Source organism: Vigna unguiculata, chromosome 3, assembly GCF_037176805.1.
Source record: "Vigna unguiculata cultivar grain cowpea cultivar isolate G323 ecotype 2 chromosome 3, ASM3717680v1, whole genome shotgun sequence".
NCBI classification, from domain to species: Eukaryota; Viridiplantae; Streptophyta; class Magnoliopsida; order Fabales; family Fabaceae; genus Vigna; species Vigna unguiculata.
In genome coordinates, this window is record NC_140794.1 from 50,163,192 (window position 1) to 50,184,025 (window position 20,834).

The following is a 20,834-nucleotide window of genomic DNA, read 5'->3' on the forward strand; positions in this document are numbered from 1 at the left end:
AACTGATCTAAAACACATTTTCAACAAATTTTAATAATAAAATTGTTCTCTTTTGTTATCTTCAAGGATGGGTCTATTTAATTTTCAACATAAAAGAAGTTAATGTAATGCTCACATCACTTTAAAAGATTATATGTAATTTACTTTAGAAGAAGTTTAATATTCTAAGGATAATGATATTTTAATCCATTTTTTTTAACCAATTTTTAACTCATCACTCTTATCACCATTAGATCATCACATCACATCACTACAAAAAATTAAAATAGATTATTTAAACGATAACAAATGAGGAAATAACAATATAATACTCAATACTCACTAGGAAAGAAGATTATAGTGTGATGAAAAACTAAACATGCTTTACGGATAAAATATGGAATAGATATTATTTCGATAAGTATTTATGGATAAAATCTAGAATAGATATTGAATAGATATTTTGAATGAATACATGCAGATAATAAGTATAAATAGTTTAGTTATTTTATTGTTGACGGGGCATTTACTCTAATCATGGTATCTAACTAACATATATGCTTTTTTCATTAATCATTGTTAGTAAATTTTATTCAGATATTTATAAAAAATCAAGTGATTACAGTAAAATTAATGGTAAAAAGAATAATTATTAAATAATTGTTTATAATTTCAATTTATACATTTTTTTTATTTTTTTAAATTAAACCCATAAAAGTAAAGTTATTTTAAATAAATTATTTTTTTAAAACTTATACTTTGTAGTCTAATTCATTTAAAAAAAACAAATTTATTTACACTACTATTTTATGGCACAATTTTATTTAAACTATAATTTAAACTTAATTTTTATCTAAATTTTATATTTATTTTATATTTTAAAGTATTTAAAATTACAAGATATTCATATGTATAAAAAAACACAAATATTTTCTTTAAGAAAGTATACCCCTACCCTATCCGTTACATGCAAGGCGATGTTGGATTTTAGATGGATAGATCAGTTTTTGTGTGAATATAAAATATGTGCTTGCTGGGTCTTGGTTTGACTTGGTAATTGCGGGCTTATGATAACTCGGCGGTTAGAATTGGGCTGCTTATGTGGGTTGGGCGCCTTTTTACACTAGGCCTAATGAATATCGGAATAAGAAAAAAAACTAGACACTTTGGCAAAATTTGAAAGAGAATGGCATTTTTATGGATATTGCTACCAGTCGTGCTTTGATTATTTTAAGGGGGTTTTTCCCAGTTAGTGCCTCCAAAGAGTTCTACTGCACCCCCAAATATTAATTGTGCAGTCCATTTTACCCCTCTGACTTACCTCTGTCTTAAGTAGGTAAAAGTAATTAAAATAGTTGTTGCGTTAGGTGAACTAAGAGTTGAAAGTTGAGAGTTCTATTTGGTTCTTATGCTGCACCCCTCCCCCTCGAAATCCGGATTTAGAAATCCGGTTCAAAAATTAAACGGATTTAGAAATCTGGTTCAAAAATTAATTGGATTTTGACATCCGGTTTTCCAGAAAATGAATTTAGACAGAAAGGATACACCGGCTTTCGACGTTCGATTGTGTCCAAAAACGAATTTAGAAATCTGCTTCACAAATTAAACAAATTTCCACATCCGATTCTCATGAAAACAGATCTTTTCAATTGTTAAATTTTTAAGTTGTTTATATTTTTTGTGATTCATTATATATTTATTTAATTTTTTTTTTTCAAACTTTTAAAAATTAAATATTTTGTTAAATCTTTAATTCTTCATTTTGAAGTTGTTTTTAATACAAATCAGCTTTCAGTATAATGATAACCACGTATTTATTTTACACAAACCGAAAATCGAAATCCGATTTTTATTATACTTTACTTATTTTTTGATTTTTTTTGAATTTTGAAATGCTTTTTAATTATTTCGAATATTTTGTTAGTATTACTGTATTTGTTTTATATATTTTTTTAATTTTATTAATTGGTTGAAAATTTAATTTCTTTTTAATTTAATGTTAAATAGTTTTTTAATATAAGAATAACATAAAATTAAAAATAATAATAACTAAAAAAATATATATAACTTAAAAATAAACAAATAAAAACGCATTCATCAAATACATAAAACTTTAAAAAGTGTAGAAAATAATTAATACAAAAAATTGAAAATTACAAAAATTATAAAACAATAAATAATAAAATGAATAAAAAATTAAAACAAAAATAATAAAAATAAATACATAAAAGTTCAAGTTCAGAATTAAAAAAATAATAAATATTAATAAAATATATTTTAAAAACAATTAAACAGCAACTTAATAATATTAATCAAATTGAAATTAAATTTATATATAAAATAAATAAAAAAATTAAAGTAACGGAATTGGAATGTGGATATACAAATATCAACGTTAAATAAAAAATCTGTTTATCAAGCGGACTTCCATTGTATATAACTTTATTTAATATAATTATATATAATATAAATAATCTAAAATTAAATAATTAATATATAAATATAAAAAATTTAAATTAAATCTCATAAATAAATAAAAATATTAAAAGCTAACAAATAATAAATAAGTAAAAATAACTTTAAAATAATTAAATATAATTAATCTAAACATTATAAAGACAAATATTTTAAATAAAAATTTATCGTTATTAATTAAAAATTAAAAAAGTAAAAATAACTATAAAATATATAATTAAAAAAATATGAGAAATAAAATTAAAAATAAAGTAATAAAATGAATAAAAAAATAACAAATTAAAACAAAAATAATAAAAATAAATACATAAAAACTCAAGTTCAGAATTAAAAAAATAATAAATATTAATAAAATATATTCTAAAAACAATTAAACATTAATTTAATAATATTAATCAACTTAAAATTAAATTTTAAATGTAAAATAAATAAAAAAATTAAACTAACGGAAAGCCGATATACAAATATCAATTTTAAATAAAAAATAGTTTACCAAACAGATTTCAATTGCCGATATATAATTTTATTTAATGTAGAATCTAAAATTAAATAATTAATATATCAATATAAAAAATTGAAATTAAATCTTATAAATAAAATTAAATAAATAAATAAAAATATTAAAACTAACAAATAATAAATAAGTAAAAATAACTCAAAAATAATTAAATATAATTAATCTAGATATTATAAAGGAAAATATTTTAAATAAAAAATTATTATTATTAATTAAAAATTAACAAAGTAAAAATAACTACAAAACTTAAAATAATAAAATTTTATTTAATGTACTTATATAAAATATAAATAATCAAAAATTAAATAATTAATACATAAATTATAAAATAATTGAAATTAAATCTTATAAACAAATCAAATAATAAAATAATAAAATTGAAATCATCAATCGGATTACCAATCTTGGTTAAAGAAAAGAAGCTAATTTTGAATTTCGTAACCGAGTTTCGAATGCCGGTAAACAATTCATCCGGACTTCAAATGACGGAATTTGAATTCTGTTAAATTACTTTATCGGATTTCAAATGACGGTTCATAATTTCAAATCTGTTCATCGGGTTTCTCAGAGCAGAGGCGAAGATTTGTTTTTTTTTTTTTTTAACTTTTTACCGCTGAATAGTCAAAGGTTCAGAGGGATGCTATTGGAAATTTGAAATTTTTGAGGGTGCAGTAGAACTCTTTGGAGGTGTAGGGAGAAACCCCCTTATTTTAAAAGCAGTACAGAGTTTGCTTGCTGATCTATGTTGATAATAGTCCCACACAATCATTATTTATTAACTGTATAAATAATGATATTTTAACACTCTTTTTGACCAACTTTTAACCAACCACTCTCATTATCCTTAGATTATCACATCATATCACACAGTGGCGGATCTTGATCAAAATTTATGGGGGAGCCAAAATAATATACTTAAAATTTATATATTTAATATTACTGCTACTAATTCAATAAAATGAATATATAATTTAGTATAACTATAACTATAAAAGAAATTTCACATATCTAAAGATTATCCATCATTTTTTCATATTCTAGAACTTATCAAATAATTCAATTATAAGTATATTTTTCAGCTATTTTTTTTCCAATATAAATAACCATATTATCTACAAAATATTCATTTTTCCTTTTACTAATATGCACGTATCGATTCAAAAGTCATCACAAGCATTCCATTTCATTGTTATGCAATGAGTAACGATATTGTCCTGTTTTGATCTTCACTTTTCTTTTATCAATTTAAAAAAATGAATTTATTCTTTTATTTTTCATCAATATACATATTTTAAAAACAAATTTAATATTAACTTCTTCTTTATCATAATCTAATCAAACATTAAGAGACATAACTACTACAAAAAATTATGATAATCAAATTCACTTAAAAATTGTCTAGAAAAAATCACATAATACATTACTTACTTTTCTATATTCATAAAAAATAAATAATATACAAAATGTCATAAGATAAAAATTAATACTAAATATTAAACAGGTATTTCATTACCAAGTTAGACAAGATAAAGTTATCTTCTTTTTTTTTTAAAGATGGAAGAAAAGATTAAAAAATGAGGATAAAAATAATGAGTTTTTGTTTAACTTATTTTTTTTTCTTCGGTAACAAAAAGTTAGATAAAAATGAGAGATAAGTACAACATATAAAAAACTTAGTAAACAATGAAAAGAGAAAATGAAAATTATCTTAATAATTTTTATTATTATATTTGATTTTATATTTTACTATTTATTAACATTAAATATTATACTTTAAAAAAAATATCTAACTTAACTTTTATTAATTTTTTAATATATTATTACCTAATTTAAAAATATAGACATAATTTAAAAAATTTAATAATATACATAATTTTAAAAAAATTAAACAAATAATTTTAAAAAATTGAAAAAAAATTGGGGGGGCCGTGGCCCCCGCCAGCTCCTAAAGAGCTCCGCCACTGATATCACATCACTAAAAAAAAATCAAAATAGATAATTTAAGGGTGATGAGAGTGGTAGGTTAAAAGTGAGTCAAAAAAGTGGGTTAAAATATTGTAATTAATTTTATTTAATATTTATTTGCAATAAACAATAAAACTAATATGTTTAATTTTTGTTGAGATATTGTTCATTCTTGATAATACAATGTTGATTAATTTATCATTTTCTAATCCTATAATTTCTTTTAAGATATTTAATTATCAAAGTAAATTCAATCCATCTAGATCTAACAAATTATCATGTTTAGAGAATTTTGCAAGGTTCAAGCCTTTTTTCTTTCAATACTATACAATCTAGCGACTTCAATTTCTTAATACTAAATCAAAAATCAAAAATATCTTCAGATATTTTAAATTGTTCAAATCTATTTTGAAGAGTGGTAATTGTTTTATCTACAATGTACAAAAAATAGTCAATTTTATATGATTATGGAAGAGACTATACAATTTCATTCTTAACATTCTCATCAAATTGTTTATTTCTAAAACTAATACGTTTTTTTCACAAAACTTAGACTATATAACCATTTCAAACCCAATTTTCTTGGTATAAATCAACCCATTTTCAAATTTATTTTCTATGTACTTTTTTAAAAATGAATGAAGATATTTTAATTGTTCAATAGCTTCAATAATGCATATATACTTTTCTAATTCTTTAGTAAGTGCTTAAATTTAATTTGCAAATTTTAACTTTTTCATCAACTTTCGTAGTTTATTTTGAGATTAATCATTAAAAAACAATTAAAAAATGTTATTTTGTAGATCAATATATATATATATAGCTTATTTATACAATAAAAACTATCATTATAATAAATTTAAAATTATTGAATGAACACTTTTTAAATAGAAAAGACAATTATAATTTGATAAAGGAACCTACAACTAAAGTTGACTTAAGGCCCAAGCAGCTAAAGTAAGTAAATAAAGGTACAACAAGTTTTAATTTTTGAATTTTAGCCTTTTAGTTGATACAATATTATCGTACTGAAAATGAAGAAATATCAATTAGTTCATTCTACAACTTGAAATAGAGATAATGAGATACATGCACAACATATAAGGAATGCGAGTCAACTAATAGATATTGACTAATGTGTCAAAGTGAATTAAGAAGCAATGTTCAAGAAGAGAGCAAGGAGCCAATGAGTCAAGGAGTAGAACCAATAAATGAGAAGTCATAGAGAGGGAAAATAAGATAAAAATCAAAATTTATTAGAATGAGTAGTTAAAACCAAGATTATGAGAAGTTTGGATTTTCTACTGATTTTTTGGTTTTTTATTGTTGTTCTTCTGCTATATCTTTAAAATACATTGATGGCCATTAATTTTAAAATTAAAATTTTAAAATGTATTAAAATTCTCTTTAAAGTACCAAAATAGTGTGTTTTTAAAGCTTAGTAGAGGACAATACAAAAAAACTCAGCAAAGAACCCAGATTCGATTATGAGTAAGATTGTAATGGCTTCATATATTCAAAAATTTCACATTTTATAATATATATATATATATATATATATATATATATATATATATATATATATATATAATTATTCGATTTTATAAGAAATAGAAATTAATCCAATTTTATCTTTTGAAATTTTAAATAACATATATAAAAATAAATAATGTAATAAAATATAAAAAAAATATGAAAAGAATTAAAAATAAAATAATAGAGAGAAAATAAATAAAAACAAGAATTTTTTATCGGTCTTCATAAATAACATGAATATAATTTTTTTATACAAGAAATAATAAACAGTAACGTTATAATTAATAAATACAAGAAGTAATAAATACTAATGTCATAATTAATAAATATTAAACACTACTAATGTTATAATTAATAAATATTAAACACTACTAATGTTATAATTAATAAATATTAAACACTACTAACATTATAATTAATAAATACTAAACAAATACTAACGTTATAATTAATAAATACTAAACATTATTATCCTTTGAGTCTATACAAAATTGTGAGTGCAAAATTGAAAAATTATAATTCTATTAAATTTTAATTAAAAAGTGTTATGGTGTATTGCAACTGAATTTTAATTGTATTAATTTTTTATTAAGAAATTAATTTTAATTGTATTAATATTTAATTTAATTGGGTAAAAAGTAGTTATGTGACTGAGAAGACATATAACGATGTAAATTTAATTATCGTCAAATAATATGAACAGGTAGTCCAACAAAAAATTTAAAGAAAAAAAAGATGATTTACATAACTCTACAATTTTGTTTGACAATCTTGCCACTATGTATCTAACTCGTAAATACTATAATCTAACATGTTACTATTTTATGATTTAAATCTTGATTTTGACAAACTTAAGAAAGAAAATATAAATATCTAATCAATCTATTCTTCCAAGACAAAATTATATTTTATTGGAAAGAATTATTCGTTCATCAAATATCACTTTAATACCCACAAAATTAACTATCATTCATAATATTTTAATTAAATTTTATTTAGAAACATAATTTTATAATTAATTTAATAGAGAATTAATATTAAATTTTTTGTTTGAATATTTTTTAAGAAACAAAAAACATGAGCTTTACCCGTTTGGACGTTGAACCTCTAAGAAGTTCATGATATTCATCTTTTATATGATTTTTTCTTCGTCAAAGTTGAAGTGACAATTCATTCAAAGTGTGCTAGACGAGTTTCATTCAACACTTATTATTAGCAATATCATTTTACTCTTCAATGACATCTTAACGATAACATTTGCAATGGAAAAATACTATGACCGAACACAACATGGTTTGATTTTAATAAAAATATTTTGGTTGGCATCAAATTATTGTACTTATAGATTTTAAAATGCGGAAATGAAGTAAAAGATATTCATGTTGCCGGCGGATCTTGACAAAAATATACCGGAGGAATCAAAATAATATAATTTTGAGATTATTAAATTCGATAATTAGTATAATATTTTAAGAAATGAATTCTCTAACTGAATCGATAATTAGTCTAATGTTTTGAAATATGTGAAGAAATAGAATTTATCTTCTTTTCATCAATAGTTTCTTTTTATCACTTTTAAAAAATAAATTTATTCTTTTATTCTTTATCAATATAATCTTCTTTTGTAAATAACATTAAAAAATAATTTATTATAGTATTTTTTTTTATAATTGAGACACATAATTATTAAAAGAAAAATATATTATAATCAAGTCATGATTAAAAATTGGTTATGAAAAAACACATAATACATTATTTATTTTTCTTCTATATTCATAAAAAAATGAATATACAAAAAAGCTCATGAGATAAAACATAATGTTTTTCATTATTGAGACAAGAGACAAAAAATGATGCGATAAATGAAAAATGAGAGCAAAAATAATGAGTTTGTTTCTAACTATATTTTTTCTTCAAGAACAGAAAGAAAATATATGAAAGTAAGAAATGATTACAAGATTAGAGTGAGAAATTATTACAATTTGTGAATAACTAAAAAGATAATGAGAAAAAAAAAGTTATCTTAAAAAATATTTGGTTTAATTACTCTTTTATTCATGTTTTGGTTTAAAAATGTTAAATTGGTCTTATAGTCTTTTTAGTTTCAATTTGATCTCAATTATTGAAAAATTTATACAATTTAATCTTTTACAATAAATTTTGTTAAAATTTTTAAAACAGATCAATGACTTTTTTTATTAAAATTGAAACTCTTAATATGGATGGTTTGCTTTGTTTGTGTAATTAACATTATTGTAAGATCAATTTTTAACAAAAAGAGAGATAAAAAAATTAAACCTAAATAATTTTATTCTTTATTATATTTAATTTTATGTTTTATTATCTATTAACACTGAATATTGTGTTTTATAAAAAAAATGGAAAATTACACAATTTAATTTTCATCAATTTCTAAAATATACTACCTACAATTAATAAATTTTAAATATATATATATATATATATATATATTATAAATTTAAAAATAAAATAAAATTTTGGGAGGCCAGTCCCTCCCTACCTCCATTAAAATCTACTGCTGCATGTTGCAAAGTACTTACATAGGTAAGGATTAAAATGTGAAAACTTTGAATAGGAGAATCAAAAGAAGGAATATCATCAAATATTATAGGAGTAAAAACATATTTAAGACTTTAATAATTTTTTTTTTAAATTATGTCACTAAATTAAATTCTTGTAACAAATGTTAAATGTACTTTAAAACTTCTGATTTAATTTTTTTTTATTACTTCAACACTTAAAAGTAAGCAAAGTAATATTGTAAACAAAATTTAAATACTAAATATTAAACAAAATATGAAAAAAAAATCAAATTAAATGGAATTATTGAAAAAAATGTCATAAAAAGGAAAATAGGTAAAAAGAAAAAAGAAAAGTGAGGAATATATATAGATGTATTTATCATATTACATAAAATAGTAATATTTATGATAATTAAAATTGTAAATTAATTTTAACAGTTAAACACTGTCGCAGACCATGAGAATAAACTGTGATGTTCTGAATTTTCGTTTTTGTGATTTTTCCTTGTCTCTTTATATAAGATTATATTGGACTTATATTTAATTTGTCCCTTGTTGAAATGTTTTATTTTTATGTAATATCTTTCAAATAATTAATACTTTTTATTAATTTTAAAAGTATTTGACAGATATTTTTATTGATATTTTAAAATATAATTAAATTAATTATTTAAAATATCTTATAAATAATCATTTTTAACCAATTTTTCCAATCCGATCCCATGCTTGTTTGACCATTTAACATTGATGCTTTGGCTGTCCAATGGGAGACTGCCATGTGGCAGCTCCTCTTCCGTCTCATAATTAAGGTTTCCTTGTTCTACACTTTAGGGTTGTCGTCGCGGCAAGGACTGCAATGTCAGGAGAGTTTCGCGTGGCGGCGTCGACCTGACCTGTTGGTGATCGAGGCACGGACCTGGTGCGTTGGAGATGTGCGCTGCGGTTTCTCGTTTAAGCGCGGCGATAATGGTTACTGCGTTTTGGCTTGATTCGCGATGGTTTAACGTTCCGATCTGCTTCACGAATTTTGTGGTGTGCGATTTAGGTTCAAAGTGCAGGTGGCTTCGTTCTGCTCCAATGGTTCCGATTTGCTTCGCATCTTCGTGTGCCTGGTGGCAGCGTGATGGAGACGTGAAGACGCGGGTGGACGCAGATGCTGGCAGCGTTGAGGGTTTGGGATTGATGAGATGGTCATGGCAGCGTGATTGCAAGTGGTTGACGTGAGAGGAGCATGCTGCACCGTCATGATGTGGTGGCCGACGGTGGTGTTCGTCAATGGTGCAGGTGCTGCCTAAAGTTTCTGGTTTGAGGGAAAAGGATGGAAGGTTGAAGGTTAAAAAAAGATGATGTGACAGCATAAGATAAGATTGTGAATTAGGTGTTGTGACGTGTTAACCTATGATTGGATATATTTGAAGATGGTGGATTATCACATACATGATGACATGATGTGTTTAACTTGAAATACTGAGCAGCAGGAGAGGTGAAAATAAAAGATATAATTATTTAGTTTTTTTTTTTGTTCATTTTGAATATTCTATTATTTTTTATTTGGTTCATTTTGATTTTTTTATTATTTTTTATTTAAAAATTTTGATTTTTAAAATTTATTGTTTTTAAAAATTATATAAACAATCACGGATCAAAAGTCATTGTTGTATTACGTGTCAGTGTCACGTGGTTGGTTATTGTAGTTACAGCGGTAGTGATTGTTTTCAATTTGGTTTTATCTAAATTTTTGATTCAATACAAACAATCCAAATTTGTCCTACCCAATTTGAAATCAAATTAGTAAATTAATTTAATTACAATTTATATATGCATGTTAAAATAATTTTTTAGAATTTATACATCAAATCGCTACAACTAAATATTCAAAAATTTTCTTTATAAGTGTAAAAAATTTCAAATATAAAAAATTACAAGTGTAAGAATGTAAAAAATAAAATAATTTAAGTATTTAGGTAAAGTGATTTGATGTATAAATTTTAAAAAATTATTTTGACATGTATACATAGCTTATAATTAAACTTAATTATTGATCTCAAATATGAGAAGACAAAATTGTATCGTTTTACATAATAGACGGACTAAATTGAATAAAAAATTTAAATAAAAGACTAAATTGAAAACAACCACTATTACTACTACCACGTGGCAACCTAACATGTGACCGTTTATATATTTAACGAGAAAGACCAACTTGAACCTTTATAAATAATTGAAAGATTCAATTAAAGCAACAAAAAAATATTAAGGGATCAAAATGAACGAAACCAAAAAATTAGAGAACTAAATCAATAATTATACCAAAATAAAAAATATTATGGGTGCATATAATAGGTTATTGGATGACCCATTTTGAAAAGGGGAGTGTATTAATAAATTAGGGGGTGTAAAACATAAGTTTCCAGAACTTGTTGATTTTGGCCTTATTTGAAGGCGTTATGTAACTTTGATCAATTTATTTTTATATCTTAAATGAACTTAATCTTAACTTCAACTGCATGAACAAATATTAGAATATTTAAAAATAATTTATGTAATTAAAAAGTACTTTTTAAGACTTTTTCATCTCACAAGCTCAAAAAACTTAATTATAAAAAATCACTATTAAATTAATGTTTTAATAAATAAATTCAAAATTAAACATTAAATGAGGACAAAAATATGCATTCATCAGCTGTGGTGATGACATATGCAAAAAAAGTGAAGTTGTGTCCCATAGTCACACGTTCTTCAATGAAGTTGTGGGCATTGGACATAATTTCATTTTTTTTACATCATAAGAAGTTGTGTTGTGATTTATACTATAAAAAAATGATTTGTACTATAAAAAGATGTTAAAAAAGTGTGGGTGTTTTATAATGTTTTATACTATTAGTTATGATGAAATCATGAGAACTGGATAATTAACTTTAGTATTTAGATCATTTCTTTTTATTATTTTTATTTTAAAAAATAATTAAAGATAAATAGAAATACATATGTTAAAAAATAATTTATTGAAATAGTGTGATGATTTAAAAAATTGTTTTAAGATTGTTTTATAAATAATACTAAAATATTTTATTATTAAAAATTTTAAATATAAATAGAGTTAGTATTATACGGGTTCATTTTATAAAAATGACCATCTCTCTATAATTATTTTCTCTAAATCTCTCTCTGTCATTTCTAAGAGTTTATAACCTTATCTTCATCTCTTTGAAGATTTAAACTCATCATAGGACTCCTAGTGTTGAAAGTAACATTTTATCCGGTCAGATTTGTGATTAGAATAAGTTTTCTTTCTGCTCTTTTTCTTGAGTTTATGTTACGATAGGTTGAATGTGGACATTGTGAGGATGCATGTGGCATTAGGTAGCTCAATTTGAATCTCTACTCTCTCTTTTTTGTCATAAGAGTGTGTCAGATTATTGATATGTGTTTTATTTATGTAGTTAGAGTTACTTGTGAGTGTTGAGTTGAATGACATCAAACAATTGTGGTGTGTGAAATTTGTTTTTGAAGTAAGGGAAGTTAGAAAATTATTATTGTATGAATTTGTGATTATTGTTTCGATGAGAATAGATTAGCTATAATGTTCATTTTGGGATAGATCAAGTTGGACAAAAAAAATGCTTCTAGTTTCTTAATTCATTGAAATGTGATATATGAATTGAATGGATGACGAGGGTATGACTTCTAAGGAAGGGAGTATTATACTAAGTTGTGTTTAAGGTGTATTGAATTGTGATTTGTTGAGATTATCCTATCTCTACTAGTATCCAATTCACATAGAGAAAAATATCTAGTTGTGAGAGTTAGAAAATGTTCATAGAATTTGGTGCTTCGATATGAAACAAGGTTGAATAACAAAGGTATAAGAAATTCACTTGTTCATACTTGAGGGAGACATTACTCTTAGTTTATTGTTGTGTGAGATCATGTTCCTTGGAGAGTGAGATAGTATTATATGTGCACAATTTATGGGTCTATTTAATATACATGTCTTCCAAAAGTAGAGTAAAGTGCTTAAGTCTTGTGAGCTATGAGAGTTGTGCACAACAAAAAACACTTTAGACAACGACATAAAATTGTGATTTAAATTATAAAAACCGTGGTCTAAAAATTAGACTACAATTTTTTAGGCGTGTTATAAGTGAGTGTAGCTATAGGTAAAAGACAATGTTTTTAGTATGAAAATACTTTTAAAACCGTTGCTTAAAATCTTCACAATAGACAATCATTTTTCAAGTTGATTTTAGACTTCACATATATTTTTAGACCACATTTTTTCTAGTTTTGTCCACATAGTTTAAAGCAACAATTATATAATCACGGATTTTCATGATATTTATACAACATTTATAAAAATGTTGTTTATTATATGTTTATGTCACATTTATTTAGTTGTTGTCTAATTTAGTGTGAAATAAACTACAAAATGTTGTAATGGTGATTATATTTTGTTATGCGATGATAATTGCATTACAAATGATACCATCTTATCTAATTTTTTATTGGTTTTTGTGTTTTATCCACCTACTATAATTGTATTATACATGAATAAATGATCGTGCAAGTAGAATTAGCGGTAAATAATGAGTTGCTAATGTGATTTGTGTCTAACTCTATTTGTATGGTTATATTTTGTATAATCCTCCGGTTGTTGGATTAGTTTTATATTTTGAAAAGTAGTTCATTATATATTTTGAAAAACTTAGATGATTGTAAATATAAACTATATTAATGCTTAATACTCAAATCTATAATAGTCTAATTAGTAATGTAATCATGTTAATTCGATGTTACACATAATATTTTAGGAGTTCAATAATAATATGTAAAATATAAACATTTACGATGTATACTAAAAATATCAAATACTAGTTATCAATATGTAAAAAAAAAGTCCAGAAAGCATAAACTTTTTAGTAATTTTTTTTTTACTTTCGTGATTTAAAAGCATGTTTTAATATTGATAAAGTTGGTGTCTAAAATATTAAAACATATTTATCTTTTAATTATTATTTAACAAAGTTTGCATACATTACTCAATTATAAATATATTTAAAAAAGTGGGACAAAATGTTTAATGATAAGGTGAATGCACTAGAATAGAACCTTCCTTGATTAGTGGTGGAGATTCCCACGAGATAATTGATAAGAAAATGTGAGGTGGACGCAAAGATTTTAGAACAAAAAAAGTAGAAAAGCGGAAGACCCACTACTTTTATGTCGTCTGACATAATTTATTTATTGGTTGGTTGATATAACTTTCTAATCATAGAGAAAAGATTCCATAAGTTGTATCCAATAATCAAGATCTCAATAAATTTCACAAAAATAATTTTGTATGCATATATTGATATCTTTATTTCCACTCTGAGCATACTCTTAGCCCTTACATTAAATATTCTGTTAATCTTTATGAAATATTAGAATACATGAAAATGTCTATTTTTGTTTGTACACATGCCATCATCAATTAATTATTAATTTTATATTTTACAACATATAATTGGTTAATTGTTTAAAGTTTTGTATATTAACATGTTTCTCAAGTTTCATTTATTTGGGCTATTAAATTTGAATTTATCATCATTATCTATATTTGAACTAATTTTAATTATTTAAATTAATTATGCAATTTTTTTATACTCAACATATAATGTACTATATATTTAATAGATTGAAATTAAAATAGACATAATTTAACAAAAATAATGTTTTTTTTGCTGATAAGAATGATATGTTTTAGAAAGTTTCACATCGTCTAGGATAAGTTAGAAAGTGAGTCTTAATGATTATATAATGACTTTAAGTCCATGGTATTTCTTATTCCAGTCAAAAATATTTTAGGTTTGTATTTGACTTCTCTTATACTTTTGTAATAGAGTATTGTGAAGTTTATGTTAAATTTTTGCTTTTAAAGTATGAGTGTACTTTGATCAAAGGGCAGGAAAGGATAATTTATGTGTTGTACAAATTTTTACGTAGTATTTTTTTTTTGTCACTAAACCACGATCAGTTTTGGGGTTTCATATATTTTTGTATTTCTTGTTTTTTTTTTTTATCTTATTATCTTATTTCTTTATTAATAGGGTGAGTCTTAGGAGTAAAGATGATAATATTCTTAATTGATTATGCGTTTTTTTTTTCAATACTTTTGAATAATCAATTAATATTATTCTATAATTCATTTTCTTAATCAATTTTTAATTTTATTTTCCCCGTGTTTTTCATTTTTTAATATACCACTCATAAAATATAATTCTTCCTTTCTCTTGTGCTATTTTGTTTTAGTTTTGTAAATAATTTTTATCTTTTTAGATACATGATATTTTAAAATTGTTTTCTTTTTAATCTCTACTGTTGAATTTATTGTCTGTAAATAATAGAACACCAACATCAATTTATAATTAAATTCATAGTGTTTAGGTAACTTCTTCTTGTACCATCCATCATGTGTACTTGCTCAGACTTTTTTGTGGAACCATATGTGTTCATTCCCTATTTATATGCAAAATGTTTAATGGTTATTGAATTTGTGGGTTTGAGTCTGGGTGTGGGACTAATTGCTAGTTTTATAGTTGTTCAATAAATTTTAATTTTGTAGGGATGCGTTTCATAATATTTTTTGCCATAATAAACTCAAATGAATATATAAAGAGGGTGAATTTGATATAAAGTACATGAAAGAAGAATTCTTCATATGGAGATAATTCATGATAAAAAAAAACTATTGCATTGTGTTTATCTCAAAAAAAAAAAACTATATTAAAAAACATCTAGAGAAATTTGAAATGAACAATGCAAAACCAATTAGTACACTTTTTGCAACCCATTTCAAGTATTTGCAAATTGTCACTTCAATGAAATGAAAGAGGAAGAAGAATTTTTCTCTGAGTACCTTCAATGAAGATGAAAATGATTTATACTAAATTAGATACTACACATATAACGAGTATTGTTATATGACTAATCCCAAAAAGGCTTGTTCACAATCTATAAAGTGAATTATTAAATACTAGAAAAACTAAAGTAATATTAGATTGATATTTAGGAGAGGAACTAACAAAGTTATTGAATATCAAACAAATGTATTTTATAGATATTTATGGGTAAATGAATATAAGTATTTTAATCACTCATGAAATAATAGACTAATATGAATAGTATTATATTTAAGTCATAAATATTCATTCATGTGATAATAGACTAATTTATGTTTTTCTATTTATAGGTAGAAAATTAATTTTATTTTTAAGGAATTTAATTTTATTCAAACTTATATCACTACAATTTATTTAAATTCATTTCTTCTGATATAATATTCTATTATAATATATTTTAAAGTCAAATTTTTGTTCAAATTTATATTTTAAATAATCTTATTTTTCAATAAAAATTATAAATATGCATATATAACGTAAGTATAAAAAAGTTTCAGATATTTTTTATTTCAAACTAGTGTAAACACAGGCGCTATCGTGCCTGTGTGTACGTATTTTTTGAATTATATTAATAATTGATGATATTGTAATGTGATTAAGTTAATAAACAAAATAAAAATATATTTATAAAAAATAAAGTAAAATGTATGGAGAAAATATGAGAAAAATAACTGTTGATGAATAGTAAGAGAAAAAAAGAAAAAGGAGATAAGTAAATAATTTTATAAAAACTTGTAAAAGTAACCGTTAATTTTTTAAAATTTAATAAATAATTAAATTATAAAGGGTAAAGTTGGAATTATGAAATGTGGACACAAAAGAGGAAATCCCCTTTATATATAGTTATATTTTATATATAGTTATAGATAAATATTCATTCATGTGATAATAGACTAATTTATGTTTTTCTATTTATAGGTAGAAAATTAATTTTATTTTTAAGGAATTTCATTTTATTCAAACTTATATCACTACAACTTATTTAAATTCATTTCTTAGAAAGACTGATATAATATTTTATTATAATATATTTTAAAGTCAAATTTTTGTTCGAATTTATATTTTAAATAATCTTATTTTTCAATAAAAATTATAAATATGCATATATAACAACGTAAGTATAAAAAGTTTCAGACATTTTTATTTCAAATAAGAAAAAAAATACTTTGACGTTTGATTTGACGGACTTTTTACCTAAAGGTCCCGATCATAGGCAGAGCGGGAGAGTGACAAGATTAATGAATAATATGAATTATAAATAAACATGAAAATAAAATGCGAACCACATCAGTGTCAAATAAATTCCGTCCATGGGAGACATTATTGGTTGTCCCCCAGTAGCCCGTCTGAGGACAAAAAATATAAGGACAATCATATTTTTTTTATTATTAAATTTTGATAATTTTTTTTTATAAAATAAAATGTTATTTTTTAAGTAGTTTTTGAATATTAAAAATAAATAAAAAAAAAGAAAAAATAGAAAATCATTTAAGAAATGACAACTAATATTAGAAAAGGAAGTTGTGAAAGTAGTGAAAGAATCATTTTCTAAAATATAAATACCATAATAATTAATAAAAACAAAGACAAAGGTGATTTGAAATAAAATATTTTTTTTCTTGATTTGCTAAAACGTGCAGAACATGGGTAGGTATAGTAGTATACTACCACTTGTCCAAAGAGAAGAAACTTTCCTACTAATAAGAACAACGGTGAAGGAAGCTTGAGCTTGAGCTAGCAAGAGATTCAGCACAGACATGGCTAATGACGATGAACCCAAAAGTCATCTCTTCGGCATCAAAAATCTCTCTCATAAGACACTCCTTCAGAGCGATGCACTCTATCAGGTCAATTCAGCAACTCTTTCATTCTCTCTTTCAAATCGTAACCATATTTTCGCTCGAAACCAACATATTTACTATTGCAGTACATACTTGAAACCAGTGTTTATCCAAGAGAGCACGAGTGCTTGAAGGAGCTCCGCGAGATGACAGAAAAACACCCTCGGTAAAATCATTCTCATTTTGTATTTCCTAATAAAAGATATGCACTGTCTAAAACAAACTATGCTTGTTCCAAATTCTTGGGATAAACTTCTTCAATAGTTTACTGATGATATTTAAAACCAGGAACATCATGGCTACACCACCAGACGAAGGCCAACTTCTGAGCATGCTTATTAAGCTCATTAATGCCAAGAACACCTTGGAAATTGGTGTATACACTGGTTATTCTCTTCTCTCCAGTGCCCTCGCTCTTCCCTCTGATGGAAAGGTTCTCTCTTTCTGCATGATTCAACTTTAGTTTATACCCATCATCAACAAAGTAGTGAGTTTTATTTCACATAATATATAATTTCGAGCTTATGTTCTTTTATTTGTGTTAGATCTTGGCTTTGGACGTGAACCGCGAATACTATGAATTGGGTTTGCCCATCATTGAAAAAGCTGGTGTGGCTCACAAGATCGACTTCAGAGAGGGACCTGCTCTTCCTTTTCTTGACGAGCTGCTTAAAGATGTGCGTGCACTGTTTCACACCATCTCAATTTGTATATTAATTTAGAAAAAGAAAAAAAAAAGAAAGAAGAAGGAACTGTTTTGGTTTCATGAATTAGTCTATCCTTGATAGTTAAATCAACCGTGTCAATTATGCAGGAGAATAAGAAGGGAACGTTCGATTTCGTTTTCGTTGATGCTGATAAGAACAATTACTTGAACTATCACAAGAGAGTAATTGATCTGGTGAAAGTGGGAGGTCTGATCGGATACGACAACACCCTATGGGCTGGATCTGTGGCCGCGCCTCCTGATGCACCGTTGATGGATTACGTTAAGCCTCTTCGCATCTATGTGTTGGAGCTGAACAAGTACCTGGCACAAGATTCAAGGATCGAGATTTGCCAGCTCTCCGTGGGTGATGGGATTACCCTGTGCCGCCGCATCATCTGATCATTTATTTTTTCTCTGCCCATTCATTACTTAAATAAGTAGCGTGAAGATTACAGAATCCGGATTAGGTTGTTTGGGTGTGTCTATGCTTGTTTCTTGTCATCTGCGGAAACGACACAAATAGATCGAGCAACATGGAACATGAACATGTAAGTTTGGAACAGTTGTGCAATAAAGATTTTAATAATGGGCTACATTTTTAAGTTATATGATTGCTTTTTTTTTTTTTAATATTTAATAATTTTTTAAGATCAAATATGTAATAAGTTATACGTTTTTGGTTTAAGATAGTAAAAAAATATTTATTTATATTTTATTTTCAATATTATATTATTTTTTAAGTAATTTTAGCATATTTTAATTTTTTTACTTTATTTTATTATAACTTGCTTTTTATTATAATAAATAATATATTTTTCACCTCACAGTGTTATGGTATTACTGCAAAAATAAAGTAAGAACTTTAACATATATATCATTTTGTAATTTTTCAAATATTGTGATGCGTATTTTAAATTTTCGAATATGTAGAAGTAGAACTAATGAAGTTAGATGTTTTAATAGATTAAAATATAATTTGAAGAAAAAATGTATTAAATACTCAAAAAAAATAATTATATATTAAAACTTAGCTTTTGATAAATTTTAAAAAAAATGTTGAATGCATATTCTTAATTATAAAATGGTAAAAAATAATTTTGTTACTCCAAATATAATGGGTCTTTGTATGTGATTTCGGATTATTATTATCATTATTTTAATTGTTTAAATCTATCTAATTTCGTACAAATAATACCATCTATAATACAACGATGTAATAAGAATTTCAAAAACTTTTGTTCCATTTTAAATTAATACTATCATGTCATCTTCGTTTTAAATAATTTCAAACTATATCTTTATACATGTTATTTTAATAATAAACTTGTATAAAAACTCTTTATACTTTTCTATTTATACTTAAATCTTATAACTTCAAAATTAGTTTAATTACTAAAATTTGTATTTTGATAGTAAGATTCATGACTTAAACAAAACTAATTTTTTTTGTTTTTAAGAATATGGTAATATATATATATATATATATATATATATATGTGTGTGTGTGTGTATCATTATTAATTATAATAATTGGATATCTGATATGATATTTCTATTCTACTAAATTTAATCTTCTGGCGCATTCCTATTTATTGAGTAAAGTGTCCAATCATTATTTTGAAAAAAGAGAAGGAATCAAAAGTGCACTGAAAAATTGCTCACTTTCGACATCCAGATTCCATGGTGTTGGGCTTGGATTATTTATTCGATACGTTGACCTTTACACGCATGACAAGCTCCATTATTGTAGTATAAAACAAACATTTTAAATTCCCGTTTAAAAGCGTAGTTTATCGCTTCTAATAGGCTATCATTTTTATACACCACGTGTTTCTCAAAAGCATAATATATTATATATTCCTATCCAAAAATAATAATAAATTATAATTTTTTTCACTTAACTATTTATTTGATCCTATTTTAGTTGTTTTTATTTAATTTGATCCTCATTTTTTTTATCTAATTTAATTTTTATTTTCGTTAATTTTTTGTTAATTTAGTCATTTTTATTAACGGTGTTTAAATAGTTAATATTTTTTAACAGTATATGTAAGTGTGAGCTCCTGGTTTCTTTAATTTTTTTAAAATTTTTTTAATTTAAAAAAATTGTCCACGTGCAAGTAAAAATTGTGCCACGTGTCAATATTAGTGTCACATGTCAATTTGTGGTTGTATTTTTTTTGTTCAAATTAGTCCCTATATCCGTTATTTTTATTTAATTGAGTCCTAATTTTTATTAAAATAAATTAGTTTTGTCCATTTCAAATTGACACCAAACTTAAATATCTTTTATACAAATTATATTAATATTTTTTCTAAAATTGATAT

The 20,834-nt window shown here is 24.0% G+C and overlaps 1 protein-coding gene across 1 annotated transcript; it reads left to right on the top strand.

Moving 5' to 3' along the window:
- Window positions 1–17,605: 17,605 nt before the first annotated feature.
- LOC114176528 (caffeoyl-CoA O-methyltransferase 5-like) lies at window positions 17,606–19,112 on the top strand. The gene is made up of 5 exons (XM_028061598.1): window positions 17,606–17,803; window positions 17,884–17,963; window positions 18,086–18,230; window positions 18,343–18,474; window positions 18,612–19,112. The coding sequence occupies exons 1-5, from the start codon at window positions 17,714–17,716 to the stop codon at window positions 18,903–18,905; spliced, it is 741 nt and encodes a 246-aa protein (XP_027917399.1). The 5' UTR covers window positions 17,606–17,713; the 3' UTR covers window positions 18,906–19,112.
- The last annotated feature ends 1,722 nt before the right edge of the window (window positions 19,113–20,834 follow it).

Excerpts from the sequence above, each read along its gene's own strand:
- LOC114176528 (XM_028061598.1), top strand. The coding sequence starts at position 17,714 with ATGGCTAATGACGATGAACCCAAAAGTCATCTCTTCGGCATCAAAAAT. Across the intron at positions 17,804-17,883 it reads AGAGCGATGCACTCTATCAG|TACATACTTGAAACCAGTGT; the intron begins GTCAATTCAGCA and ends TTACTATTGCAG. Across the intron at positions 17,964-18,085 it reads ATGACAGAAAAACACCCTCG|GAACATCATGGCTACACCAC; the intron begins GTAAAATCATTC and ends ATTTAAAACCAG.